Below are 14062 nucleotides of genomic sequence, written 5' to 3' on the forward strand. Positions count from 1 at the left end.
GAAAGACCCAAAAATCAGGACTGTCCCTATAAAATCGGAACATCTGGTCACCCTAGCTGAACCGGATATGATTGTATGCAAACATGTAACTCCACTGTTGTGCCTTCCCCCCGCACCCTGCACATTTCTGGACTCCTTTTCAAACCCCAGCTGTATTTGAGGCAAATTATTTTGTCACCTATAGACTGCCTGGACTACCTCTACCTGAATGGACTAGATTTGTGAATGGATTTCTACCTCCTCCCTGCACAGTTCACTGTTTCCAGGTGGCTCATTATGCTGCTGTGTGGTTACAGAACAGCAAACTTACAGGAATGGCAGGGGAATGCTAGTATTTTAAGAAGCAGGAGTGGCCTAGCAAAAATCTGCCTTTTTGCTTTCAAGGCGTTTTTGCTGTTTGTGTTTCCTAATAGTCATCTCCATGTTAGAGGGAGGTGGGGAACCGTGCCCCTGGGATACAATCTCCTGTTAGGGGATACATGCTTCTAGCCAGGACTTCTAATAACTTTTGCATTGGTTCATAGAATGGAAATCCACCCTATTACTGTATGAAATGGAGTCAGAAACTTACCAGGCTCTGGAGTGGCTTCTGACCTGTGTCGGCTGCAGGCTCCGAGGCAGGCTGTTCCTTGGAGGGGAGGCTTCGAACAGCTCCTCCGAATATGGCCCTAGGATGTGCTGCTGCTCCTATGGCAGAACCTCCCACAGGACCCTTTACAGCAAGAGTCACTTTGCTGGCCTCACTCCATCCCAGCTGACCAGCTCATTCTGCACCATTGGCTCTATTCTCGGCCCAGTGCCCAGCACCTGGTGAAACGCCTCATAAAATGGGCACAATAGTGGTGAGTTGCCAACGGTGCGGTTCTGATCCCTGGTTTTCCTATATTCACCCTTGAGCTGTTTAAGCCTCTCCCTACGCTGGTTACAAGTCTGATGTATTTGCAATGCTGCCAGCTTCTTCACAATTTGCTGGTAATGCTTGATCATTCTAGTATGCTTACTGGGGTTCTGCTGGCTTTGCACCAGGGATTAATCAAAATCTGGCTGTGCTTCCATGACTATGAAGCTACGTGCTTTGCAAAAAAGGCTGGTCAGTCTCCATTGCAAATGCTGAAAGCTTTCTGATGGTGCATTTGCAGCTCTCTAGTCAGAAGCCAATGGAAGGGTTAATGCTGGCTCACTGAGCTGCTGCAGTACATCAAGCGGAGTCTATTCCATTTTCATTGGAGTCTCAATTGAGGATTCTTGGGATAGAGAGGACTGAGGAAGCTGGCCCATGAGATTGTGGGATACTTTTGGCCAGCTCCCAGGACCCAAGTCAAGCAGGATTGTGTTGACATTGCAACTCAATAGGTCTTGAACCCTGGTTCCTGGCTTGGTTTGGCACCTCCAGCCCCACAAGGTCCTAGGGTCAAGGCTGAGAGATTTGTATGTAGATTCAAAGGGGAGGTTTAAGCTCAAGCTTGAGTCCAGGTTTACAATGCATTGTAACCATACCCTTAGAAGCTCCTGGTTTGCTAGAGATGTTTCAAATTATGAGTATGGACAACTGCATGCACTATTCCTTATAAAAGAAAGCACATCGGTGTGGTTCATATACAAATAGCATCTTTAACACCACTTCATTTGTTCATAATGGTTCTTTGAAAACTAAAATGCTTCTGTTTATAGCTCAAGTTACTTTGCCTTTGTTTCTTGTCAACTGATTTCATCCTGTTATACTACTAACTTTTGTAACTCAGAGTTCTCTGTACTGAAATAAGGAGTCTATGCTGTTGCTGCTTGCTTCTCTCCCATATGCCCTGATACAATTTCCATTCAGCAGTTGAAGAAGAAAAAGCCTAAATCTTTGACAGAAGACTCAGGTTTCCACTATAGTTGGTAGCAAGGCTTCCTTTTCCTGAAATCAGACGCTTCCTTAGGTTGAGATTCACACATTTCCTGCCTCTCTACTGACTAGCTGTGCGCGCGCACTCGACTAGCTCGCATGTACATCATGTGCTCCCCTTCATCAGAGAAAGTACTCCATCTAAATACATTGTGAATGATACTTAGCATTTATTTAGAAGAAAAATGAAACAGTCTGTAGACTTTCCTACCTTGCTACCCTGTAGAGATGGTCATGCTGTTGAAGTTTGTTAAAGAAAAATCTCTGGGTAAAAATGACCTATTGACAGTGTCTACATTAGATCCATTTTTCAATTTCCTTGCATTGGTTCTGCTTCAGTTGTGTTAGCAACTTTGATAGAATGGTGGCAGACAGCTGCAAGGCTAAACCCTTAACACTCTAGCGGTTGTCCTAGTGCTGGTAACAGCAATGGCACTAAAAATGTGAACAGTGGATTTTTTTCATGTCATCCTAGTGTAGAAAGGGCTATTGTTAGAAGTCATGCCAGATTTGTGCATCTCTCTCCAACCTTGGTATGAAAATAACCCAGAAATTAAAAAACAGTCTGGATTACTGATTTGGAGCTTTTATCACTTTTGGCCTATGCATGGATCCTCACTTTTAGTGGGCTCGAAAAAAAAAGCTTGTCTGCACCTCTACTTGTACATCCCTAGTATTTTACTTAAAATACCTCACTGATCTACATATACCATGTTCCAGGAGAGCAACCAACAGCTCAGGCAGCAGGTTCTCCAGACAATCACCTAATTCCCTGAAGAGATCTGCACCTCTCCCATGTTCTTGCTTTGAAGTGAAAAATAATGTATCCCTTTGTTCTACAATAGATTCCAACCCTCCATAATTCAAGACCTCTTCATGCCATTTGAACTTGGTATGTTAAAAATCACACTGCAATCTTCTCATTTGGCCAGCTAACTAAAGAATTGCCCTTTTTACTAACCTGACCCCACTGACTCCTGATCAGTTTCACTATGTAAAATAAATGGAAAAAAATGAAATTAAATCAGGTTATATTTATTCTGGTAATTGTGACACTTCACTTGGCTTTGAAGTCTTAGGTATCCTGTGAACAATGGGTTAGTGACATCAGCACGGCAATACTAATATTCCATTCCCATTATCACAAATTATGAACGTTAGATACACAAATTGAGTATGGTGACTGCCTGGCTTTGAAAAGCAATGGGTGACTTACAGATTTTAATATACTGAACGCTACTGAAGGTGTGGGATTCCAAAATGAATGGTGAGTCAACCTATTCCATCATAATAAAATGTAAAATAATTTTGTGATAGGCCATTTTATATCCAAGGAGGGAAAACAAGGATAAAAAGGCTGAAGTTCTCATGGTATTTTATTTACAGACTACTCAATACATCTTATATACAAATGGCTTAAAGAAATATCAACAGTAAGTACGCTGAAGTAACAGTTTCAGTATTTTAAATTGTTGCTCTAAAATAATTCCTATGATGAGTACTTAACCTTGTTCAGCAAAAATTAGTTTGAATTTAAGTCCAGCACTTAATTTTTAAATATGAAACACAGTTTAGATCTGAATCAGTTTTCTGGCAATTTATTTAATGGCATACTTAACTGCAGAGTACACATTAATACTGTCTCAAACAATTTTAAGCATTAACCAAGATTTTTCCACCAATATAATTCAATTCTGAGATTTTTCATCCTTTGGAAGGGGTTTATTTTTCTCTTCAATCTAAAACAAAAATTCAAAAAGTTTGGGTGAAATTTATTTCCTCTACTGGAAATGAAACATGGGGCTGGCTCTTGTAGTTTGGGACCTAATGGAGTTTTTGCCTGAATAACAATTGCATGAAAGTTACCTGTGCTAGTTTTAAAATTCGTTTTACAGCTTATTTATAAATCTCAGCAACTGATGGACTTTTAATAACTTTCTTCAGACTGGCACTAACTCCTGATATAAATATAACAGGAAAAGCAATCTCAAAGCATGAATAGTTTACATTAAAACTCCTTCCACCTCTGTTTTTCATTAAGCAGCTGATGCTTAAGATGACAGAAGGTAATAGTAATTAAATATGTATGGAATATGTATGAAAAATATAAATATAAAATTTTTAAAATGTAAATTTAATTTTCTAGCAATTACATTTGCATTTAAAGATCAGATTTAGTTACTTGGATGGGGGGGGTATGTTGTAGGTTTTTCTGGTTTGTTTTTTGTGGTTTCTTCTACTCAGGATTGCTTTATCCTAGGATCATGAATTTGTTTTTATATTAGTGTGTCTCTCTCCTTTTCGTTTGGCTGAAGTTATGTAATATCCTATTAGTGAAAATTGTTATGCCTGTCATACTAGCACTATGTGTTTTTAATTTTTTTACTTCAGGTAATGTTGGAGACCACCCTCATTCAAAATTAATTATTCAACATGTGGTATATCCAGAATCAAATACTTTACTTTAATCTGGATGGTAGAGAAAAACACTTTTTGATGTTGGGTCCAATTCTCTGCAGTACTTCTAGGAGGTGCAGCAGAAGATGTAATCCCAAGGGGATACAGGGCAAAGTAACTTTAAGCCATTTTTGCACTGCCCATATTCTGGGCACATTTTAGAGCAGCCACAGAGGTTGCTCTCATTTTTTGCAGCCTTCTGAGGGCTGAATCATAGCCTGGGATTGCTAGAGAACTGTACACTATGGAGACATGACCTCCTTATCAGGGATGCTTGTAAGGGGAGCGGCATAGGGCTCATACACCAAAACTGTTCTGACCCTTGCAGGGTAGCAAAATGTCATACAAGGACTGGAAGTGGGAGAAATCTCTTGCCTGGGTTTTAAAAGAGGCAAGATTATTGGGGCTGAGTAATTCAGCCTGATTTTCTGAATTATTTGAACAGTGTGGACCATTGGTTTTCAAATGTTAGGCTAGTATTGCTTGAACTAAAATTAGTAGAAAAATCACTGTGAAATACACATATGCCAGCAATGGCATGTGAATGGATTTGCTAAATCTTAATGCATTTGTTGCCAATCCATTTGGAAATCAGCTTTGTATCCTTTTCTAATTGCTTTTATTCTTATTCAGTCAAGATCAAAGTCTAAAATTAGTCAGATGTTTTGATATCAACCAATACATTAATATGCCAAAGTTTCTAACTACATGGAACATCTTACTTGTCACAGTATTTCAGTTCATAAATCAAACTGCTCTATCACTATTTATGTGGATAAGAGAGACTGGCTTTTTACAGAAACTTAGGTGAAATAAGTGTATCATCTGGCTTGAAAATTTACCTCTATGCAGGAAGCTGTAAGAGGTATGATTTCTTCCTCACATTTTATTTTTGAAAGTCAAAATCACGTATTCCTGATTTGTTCTTTATTATCTACTTTTCATTTGGACTTACCTGCTTCTTAGTGAAGTCTCACAAGGCTTTATTTTTTTTGAAGTGCAGTACACGTTAATATTTGACCATGCGTTTCTTGCCACAAAGGTTGTATATGGATTTGAAAGCCTTTTGCCAGATTTTACACCTAACTTTTGCTAGATTTTTGTTGTTGAACCTGGCTTTTGTTTTAGCTGAGCATACTTTTATAAAAATGGTAAGACGCTATAGCTGAACACAATGACAATACTAACACTATTCTGTTTGCATTTATTCTCTCCTTCAAAAAATACTAAGATGTGTTTAACTCAAGAAAAACTATTCAAACACAGTGTCATTTTATATAAAGTGTTTAATTTCTTTTAAACACAGGCTATTCGGGTCACAAATATTTGTTTCCAGCTTAGCTGCTTTTATTTTCAGACAGCAGGATTCTCTAGTGTGGCTGATGAGAACTTGGATAACTATGAGATTTAGAGGGAAGTCTAAAGAGATAAGACTCACCATGATGCAACTGCAGATACTTGAACACTATTTAGTTACATTTTAATGTTCTTCACACTCTATGCTGCAATAATTAGTCATAAATTAGAACCAGAATTTTAAATGAAATAGACAACTTTGGCTTCTAGTCTGAAAATCCAAGAACTCACTGACATGACTCAACTGGTAATAATGTAAGTAGAATTTTTACCTTTTTAAAAGTAATTAAACACTGTTACATAATGTATCAATTTATCAACTGGATAATCAGTTGGAAAATTGTATCCAATATGGGCTATTAAACATTCTTTTCAGTACATGGAAAATATAGCCATATCCCCTCTCTGCAGGAGAGAGAGGCTGCTGTTCTCAGAGGAAAACATGCTGGAAAATATAACTAATATAAAACTGGAGTGGTGGTTTCTGGTAGCAATTTTAGCTACAGTAATTTTTGTTGTTGTTCAAAGACAGATTCAAATCAAGTATTACAATGATCAATGGAATAGCTGAATATAGAAAGAATTGGCACAATCCCAGTTTCCAGAAAATTTGAACTGCTAAATTTTCTATGTTGCATTAAATACTGGTCTTTAACCTTGGAGGCTTTCCATAATGCTTTTATATGTGGTAAAGAGGAGACAGTGTCAGCTTTCCACACAAAACTCATTAACTATTACCAATGACATTGAAGAAAAAGCTCTCTCTCACTGTCTTCCTTAAAGTCGATTTTACCATCCATAGCTCCATATAAAGTAGATCTTGTTTGGCAGAGGGACTACAGAAGTTAATAGAGCTTTTAGAGAAAAGTTGAGGGAAACCTACCTTTCTTTAATGGCTTCACATTGACATTCTCTCAGTAAATTCAGTTTGGGGAAGGTCATTTCAATGAAGAGAAAACTTAGTATACCTACTAAACTGGCTTTGCTGACAAATGGAAAATATGCCACTTTAAAATGTGCTCTATCCAAGGTGCCTATAATTATCTCTGTTTTAATGTAGTGTATCAAAGTATTAGTCTTTGAATCAAGCTACAAAATAACCTTAGAGAAAGGGAATTTTCTTTATAAGAAAAATGTAGAGAATTTTTGCAGACCTTAAACTTACACGTTAAGGCACTTACCATTCAAGTAAAACAGTTTTGATACAAACATGTCTGGGAGATGGGGAAACATTTTACTACATCATCCTTTTTTTTTTTTTTTTAAAGGAAAAAATAACATTGACCAAATATTTATAAAATTGTTGCATCAAGAGAAAGGTTGTGTTTTATTATCTGAAATGAGCACAAAGTACACCTTCCACAATAACACTGAAAGCAGTGCAAAGACTGACAGTGACCTTTGACTAAAGGTAGTTTTGTAAAAAGAAAAATACCAAATAAATCAGTGCCCTGCTTTGATTGTTGTAAAATTTTTTACATTAAAGTTGGTCCAAACTTACAAAAAAAAGCACAAATGTGCATAGTTCAGAAGATCTGAAAGAGTGCCATAAAAAGCTGATGTCCCTAAATTTAGCATCCACTTAAAACTGCCAAAAATACAAAATAAAATTCATAACTAGAATTTGTGAACATGTACAATCAATTGATCTAGTTTCCAGACAGCATGAGTTTTAAGCAGTTTAAATTTTCCTACTGTATGCAAGACCCTTTTCCACATAAAAATAAAGCTGTTGAATTAACATTATTCAAGTCTACTGGATTGCTGCTTTAAACTGCAGCTAGAAAAAAAGTCTTTCCAGATAAAAATGATGTGCCTGAGGAAAAACAGATACTCAGTATGGTAATCCTCTGCCTCGCCCTCTGACTGTTGATGTGCTAATGTGTCCTCTGTATCCTTGGGAATATCCAGGTCCTTGGGCTGGAGAAGTCCAAGTTTGTCCATGTATGTGACTAATGCCACTAGGGTTTTCTTGTAAATTACTTCCATAACTATAGTTGTGCATCTTTGTGGACAAAGAATGAGTACTTTCCGACCCTGTGGAAGTGTCGCCACGGTTTCCCAGAACTGCAATAGGGCCATGGCTATATTCAAATCTATGGTCCTTATCTCCACTAAATAGCAGGGGACCGGTGTTGAGGTAAATGTCTCCATAACCAGTTACTGAGCTGGGAAATGGTTCTGAAAAGGCAGGAGGTGGAGGTGCACCACCAGAGTGAGATGAAGCAGTACTGTAGTTATCCAAAGACTGAATATCTGAATTTCCAATGAAGCTTCTCCTTTCCAGTGCCCCAGATGATCCACTTCCTATTCCATCACTACCACCATAATGGGCAGAAGAGAAAGAAGATCCAAAATTATCCTTGTAGTCAGTTACATAGGAGTCTCTTGCCTGATAATCCACACTAGTTGTTACTGGTTCCTCAGTTGGCTGAACCTGATGCTGAGAAAGCAGTTGTAGAAGAGCAGCTTTCACCCCAGCATGAGGATCTGTTCCTGAAGAGCTAGAAATAGGCAAATGCTGGTTTTCTGTCCGATAATCTAGGTCGTCTTCTTCAGTGAGAGGTGGTGGTTCTGGTGGCTCAGGAGGACGCTGGTCTGGCGGCAAGATACGAGGGCGTTCTTGTTCTGGTGTTAGGTTTAGAAGCCTCATCTCAGGCTGTCTAACCAAATCATCTTGACCTAAATGGATTAAAAACGAGAGCCTTAGAACAAGATCTGAAATTACGTTTGACAAATAATTACAATACCAGAAGAGGAAGAAAAAACACTTTGCAAAAGTATCACAAAGGTTTGCTACTGCACTTCTTCACAAAAAATAAAGGTTAATCAACTAATTAAGTTTAAGAGTATCTGAGAGAGGCATTTTGGAGACACAAAGACACTGCCCTCAAAGGTTTTTCAGAACTGAGAGTTCCAGGATCCTCCTGCAAGCACATCTGATCAGCTAACTTGGGGGAGGAGGAAGGGGGGGGGGGAAGAAGGGGAGAATCGAACAATATCCTTGAGGAGGTTGATAGCAACAGATGTTATGCCAGAAGGGGAGGAAAGTGCACCAAAGATGTGGGCCAAAGCCTATACTGACATGGGTTTTGGGAAAGGGACAGAAAGACTGCTACAAATGGTAATGGTTGAGATTTTACATTCTTTCACAATATTCTTCTACAGAGCTGCCAATGCTATTTAGTAACAAGTAAACCAATATGCACTGAGGACATATGGCTGAAATACTAATTTCATGATATTCAAAAAAATTAGAACTCTGATAAGCTCCATCAGTTAAACATTTCATGTGTGCACAGTATGTACGAAAATCATAGTGTTTTAATGAAAATTTTAAGTTGACCATATTAATTTCATAAATGGAAAATTTGCACACCCTGGTCAGGTAATTAAAGGAAGTAGGCATGGAAAATTTTTGATGCTGTAGTTACTTAAACAAAAGGAGTTTACTTAAAGGGGCTCTGTTAAAGTTGGTAAACCTACAATTAACTAAAGGAGACCATCTATTTTTCCAGTCAGAACCAGTTATTCCTCACACATCAGAAAAGCAAACAGGTATATATTAGACAGTAAACTTTCAGAGTTTTTTTGTTTGTTTGTTTGTTTAAAACAACTGTTTGTACAGCACCTAATACAACAAGGCCCCAACTCTGACTGGGGCATCTAGGTGCTACCATAATAATACAACAATACAGTGCCAGTATAACTGCATGTCTACACCTTGGAGTAAGTGTATGTATAGTATAATAAAATCAGTCACAAATAACTATGAAAGTTTTATAAAGATAGTAAGTGACAAAAGGAAATGACATTCCTTCTCAAGTCCTCAGTGTCATCGCTCCTGTGCATGTTTTGCTAATGGGTATGGCGTAACCATGTATACATGGGGTACAAAGCACGTTGTTAGCTGTTTATCTCCAAGTCAATCTCTCTGGTGGTCAAGATATCTACTTATCAACATTCAAAATTGTAAGTACCTGCACATGAGTATAATGATTTGATCAGATGTGGGTAAACAGATGCTGGAGATTCCGTGTCCTCCTGGTTATCAGATGCAGGAGTGCGGGGCTCTGGAGGCTGCCTGAGTTGTAACGACATTTCATTTCCTGATCCATTCTCTTTCTCCTCTAGTACAAGATCTTTCTGCTTTGTTTGCTGAGTCTTTATTAACTGAGACAACAAAACAGCAAATGCACTCTGCACAGCTGCCTGGGCAGCATCAGTCTCAACTTTAGGCTGAGTCAGCTGAGCAGGTGGCACAGCTGGCTGAGTGACTGCTGGCTGTTGCACAGGCTCCTGTTCTTGTGGTGGTGGAAGCGGCTGTTGCTCTGGCTGTTTTTCACCTGCCGCCAAAATACCAGCAGGAATGTTTATTTTATCTAGTTGCTGCTGAGTCTCTGCATTTATCTTAATATTCAACACTTCGGCAAAATGTGCCATGCTAACACTTGATTTAGACTGTAGAAGATTTAGCAGGATTGCCACTTCATTCTGGTTTAACTGATGTCCAGTGCCTGTTTTCACTAAAGACAAAAGGAAGTTTTAAAAGTGTTACTTAGAACTGTCATATTTCAGAGGCTCCAAATCAAGCTTAATACACCATGGCTGATATTCTTGGCAAAGTACAGGTTTCTGACAATACAGAAATGGAATGCTTTTACAAATTAATTACACTTAGAAGAGTATTAATAGGAAATTGACTAGCATGATCCAATACAGAGAAAATGACTTACAAAGGGCACGCCCATACACTAAGACAGATGAGAAACATCATGTTTGAGCTCAATTTTCCACAATACAATGAAGCCAGGGTTTAAGGCCACCTGCCTTAGACAGCTGTAAGATTTCCAGTCACCACAAAGTCTCCTATCTTTGACATATTACATCCCTTTGCTTAAAAAGTGGCCATCTGCAAAACACAATTCCAGTCAGACCCTGACCCTCCAGATGCTTAATTTGTATGCTGGGACACCTGCTAAGGTGACTAGACAAACTGACCCAGAAGCTAATGAGCTAGCTGAAGGTAATGGCATAAGTGCAAAACTACTGAGAAGGACAAGTGAAGTGCTGAGGAAGGCAGAAGACTGTTCTGTTTATTTCAGAGGTGTGGGGAGACAGCTACATGAGAGCAGAAGCATGGGGGTTTAAGTCACCTACTCATTGCTAGCTTTAAAGTTTAGAAGAACCCACAAAGGCACTTTATGGTGAGGCTTCTTATTTGTGTTATGAGACTTATGAACTTTAAACAGACAGAACAGGTCAAGGGTACACTCAAATACGAAGCAGGAATGGAACAGGATCCCTTATTCAGGCTGTACCTACAGATTCATCGTGAAAGAGAACACGTAAACCTAGCAGCATGACTAAATGAGAGAAAAAACTGTTGTTAATTGGGAATGGCACAAAATCCTAATAATTCGAATTTCAATTCCAGATCTGCCAGTTGGTGAACACAGTAAAAGCCTAGGATAACATCTTATTTAATTCTAATGGGGAAACTTCTTTCTTTATAGAAAAATGAAGCAAAAGCATCCGTCAGGTTGATATCAAATATCCGATATCAAAATTGAACTTTCACATGTGAAACTAGAAGGCTACCAATGTAATGTAACTTCTGGCAGCATCCAATGAATGTCTCTGGACAGCTGGAATTTTTAAAAACTTCCTGTCCCCAGTATTTGACTCATCGCTAAAGTGGACACAGTTGTGAGCAGACAGTTGTTGCAAAATTAAATCAGGCTGCTTGTTGATGTGCGCTGGGGTGCTACCAGCTAAAATGTAGTGAAGACAGGGGGAATTCAAAAAAAAAGTAACTTATTTTTATTTGGCAATGCACAGAACTCTACTCTCTCAGACGCTTTGCACTGTATTCTCTTGATGTATTAATTAGCCACATAACAGATGTCAAGCCTGCTGCAAATTACGTGACATCTGAAAATGGTCTGTTCAAGGACCAGGAACAGAAGATATTTCTCAGAATCCAAAACTGAAAATCCAGTAGACAATATGTATGAGAAAGAAAATTGCGGCATCTTCCTACCCACCCCAAAATTTTAGAAGACATCCCTATCATAGGGGAATTAAAAATCTTGGTGGAAATCATAAGTGAGCTCCCCAAGTACTGTTAAGTTATAAAATGCAATGACAAGAGCTTCACATAAGAACCAGAACAGTAGCAAATAATTCAAGACAAATTTTTTTTTTTACCCAAAATGAACAATGTTAGTGCTTTGTGCATTGTCATATGTGCAATGATTTAGTTTATTTAAATTTGGATAAAGCCTGCACTTGTGTGTCAGCTCCTTAGTTTGCCCCATGGCCTTGTGTATTTGTTCATTCAGCATGTACACACTCCTAAGTCTTAGAACATAAACACAGACATTTTCAATTTTATACAATACTGTCTCTGCTCCACCACACACTAAAACCCTGCTTTCTCCACCTTGGAACATATTTTCTTCTATACTTACATTTGTGCCAAGAATGACATGGGGCTGAATAATTAATTCCTGAGTTCTTTGGTTAATTTGGTATTAGATATTATTATTAATACTATATTAGTAATGATTAATACAGTTAATACTCTATGAGGTGACAAGTAACTCCGACCACTGGGACTCTAATAAAATTTGCTAATCTTCAACATGGGACAAAATTTTTAGGAGATAAGCAGAATTTGAAAGTCTTGCCAAGACTTGAGGCTACTGTTGCAAAAGAGTGGCAGAAATACACTACTGGATTACAACGAAAAACAGGATGACCAGGAGCAGGAGGTGGTAAACTACACAGGTCATGAGAACTATATCATTACATCTCTGCAACATATACTTGGAGCTATGGTCTACTGTTAAAGAGAGAGCTAGCTGATTTGAGATTATTACTGTCCGTAGAGAATTTAAATGAATGCACTACACATTCACACTCTTTCAATTCTTGGAGCTCCCACTTTAGTGACACTATATTTTATACTTGCTTGCCGCATTACAAACCTGTCTATGTCAAACTCTTGTCTGTTCCTTTGTCAGCTGCCCCACACAAATGACGTACAGAATCTATACTTTAGAATGCAAGTTAAAACACACCTTGCTTATAGTAGGGGCAGTAGTACCAACTCCTGTATAAGGAGACACCCCATTTGATTACGATTATAAATTAACATTTTCTTCCTAGTGGCTTTGAAGCAGTTTTTTGCACCACCAAGCAAGACACTCTAGGCTTGGTTTTCTGCTTTAATGGGTAGAGGTAGCTCACTAATTCTCTTGTCATAATATAGTAAGCTCCCTCATTAGCTAGTATCTCAGTTCAGCATTACCAGCTAGAAGAGACTTGCTAAAGCAGATGTACTTGGGAGAGGGAAGATTATTTAACATGGGGGAGGAATCTATTTGTTGTGAAGATTATGTTTGACCTGAAATCCTTTCCCTTCAATTTATGTCATGATTAGTGAGGTTGCTCTAGACTATGAAGAGCTGTACAATGTGAGTTAGAGCAGCTGCTCATGGGTGGGATAATAAGAAACCCTGAGGTGGACAATAGACCCCCCACCCCGAAAATTAAAATGACTACCAGGCAGGTCAAGATATTTAAAAGCTTTGACACTGGTCAAGATGAAAACTCATTACGCAAGTCATATTGGGAATGCCTGACTGCTGAGCACAAGATAAATCTTTAGCATTTTTAAAATTTACATTATTTTGTTTCCCTTAAGAATTCCGAGAGCCTTCAAGTTTTTGAAAGTGTTAACATCTACATTTCTAGATGCATAGTCAGCAAGTAATAGACAATTTAAAAATGACAAAAAAGATTACTGACCAAGTGCTACACTAGAGTTGCCCTGAGTTGTGAGTTTGGAAGAAGTCTGCATGCCTTGTGGGGTGTTTGTTCTGCTATCATCCAGGCCTAAAGACAAATCCTTCCTAGGAATTTTAGCTGCTGTTGTGTCATCTGTCATGCCCATCTGCTTCTGCCGTCTACGTTTCTTACTCCACAGTTCATGACAATCTTGCCACAAAGGAAGGCTGTAAAAAAGAATGGTAAATATTCAGCATTATCTTTGTACAAAATATTAAAATAAATGCTCAATATACAACATAAGATCTGAAAAGGTGAGTCTGTTGGGATTCTGTGAATCCATACTCATAACAAGTGTGTAATGCAAGTATAATCTCAGAAGAGCTTCCTAGCTGGAAATGTTTCATAAACAAGTCCTCCTGGCAGAACAAAATGAATATTTATTTTCTCAACAGGACAATGCTGTCTACTTGGATTCACAGAGTTTACAAAAAGGAAAGGGGCTCTAGTATAAGAACTCGGCAACCTGCAATCCTCTAAACAGTAATCCAGAACTTTTGCATTAAA

General features: G+C 38.4%; 2 protein-coding genes across 3 annotated transcripts in view; one reads left to right on the forward strand and one right to left on the reverse strand.

The window, feature by feature from the left end:
• Positions 1–14062, forward strand: part of LOC123363722 (M-phase specific PLK1 interacting protein) — a 60767-nt gene that overhangs the window by 42422 nt on the left and 4283 nt on the right. The window lies entirely within an intron of this gene.
• Positions 3249–14062, reverse strand: part of CDK13 (cyclin dependent kinase 13) — a 69517-nt gene continuing 58703 nt past the window's right edge. For both annotated transcript variants that reach the window (XM_045005015.1, XM_045005014.1), the window contains 3 exons: positions 13517–13722; positions 9682–10227; positions 3249–8383 (listed from right to left, as the gene is read on the reverse strand). In XM_045005015.1, coding sequence (XP_044860950.1) covers positions 7536–8383; positions 9682–10227; positions 13517–13722 — 1600 coding nt within the window. In that variant the 3' untranslated portion in view covers positions 3249–7535. The remainder of the gene's footprint in view (positions 8384–9681; positions 10228–13516; positions 13723–14062) is intronic.

This window comes from Mauremys mutica, chromosome 2 (genome assembly GCF_020497125.1).
Source record: "Mauremys mutica isolate MM-2020 ecotype Southern chromosome 2, ASM2049712v1, whole genome shotgun sequence".
Lineage (NCBI taxonomy): Eukaryota > Metazoa > Chordata > Testudines > Geoemydidae > Mauremys > Mauremys mutica.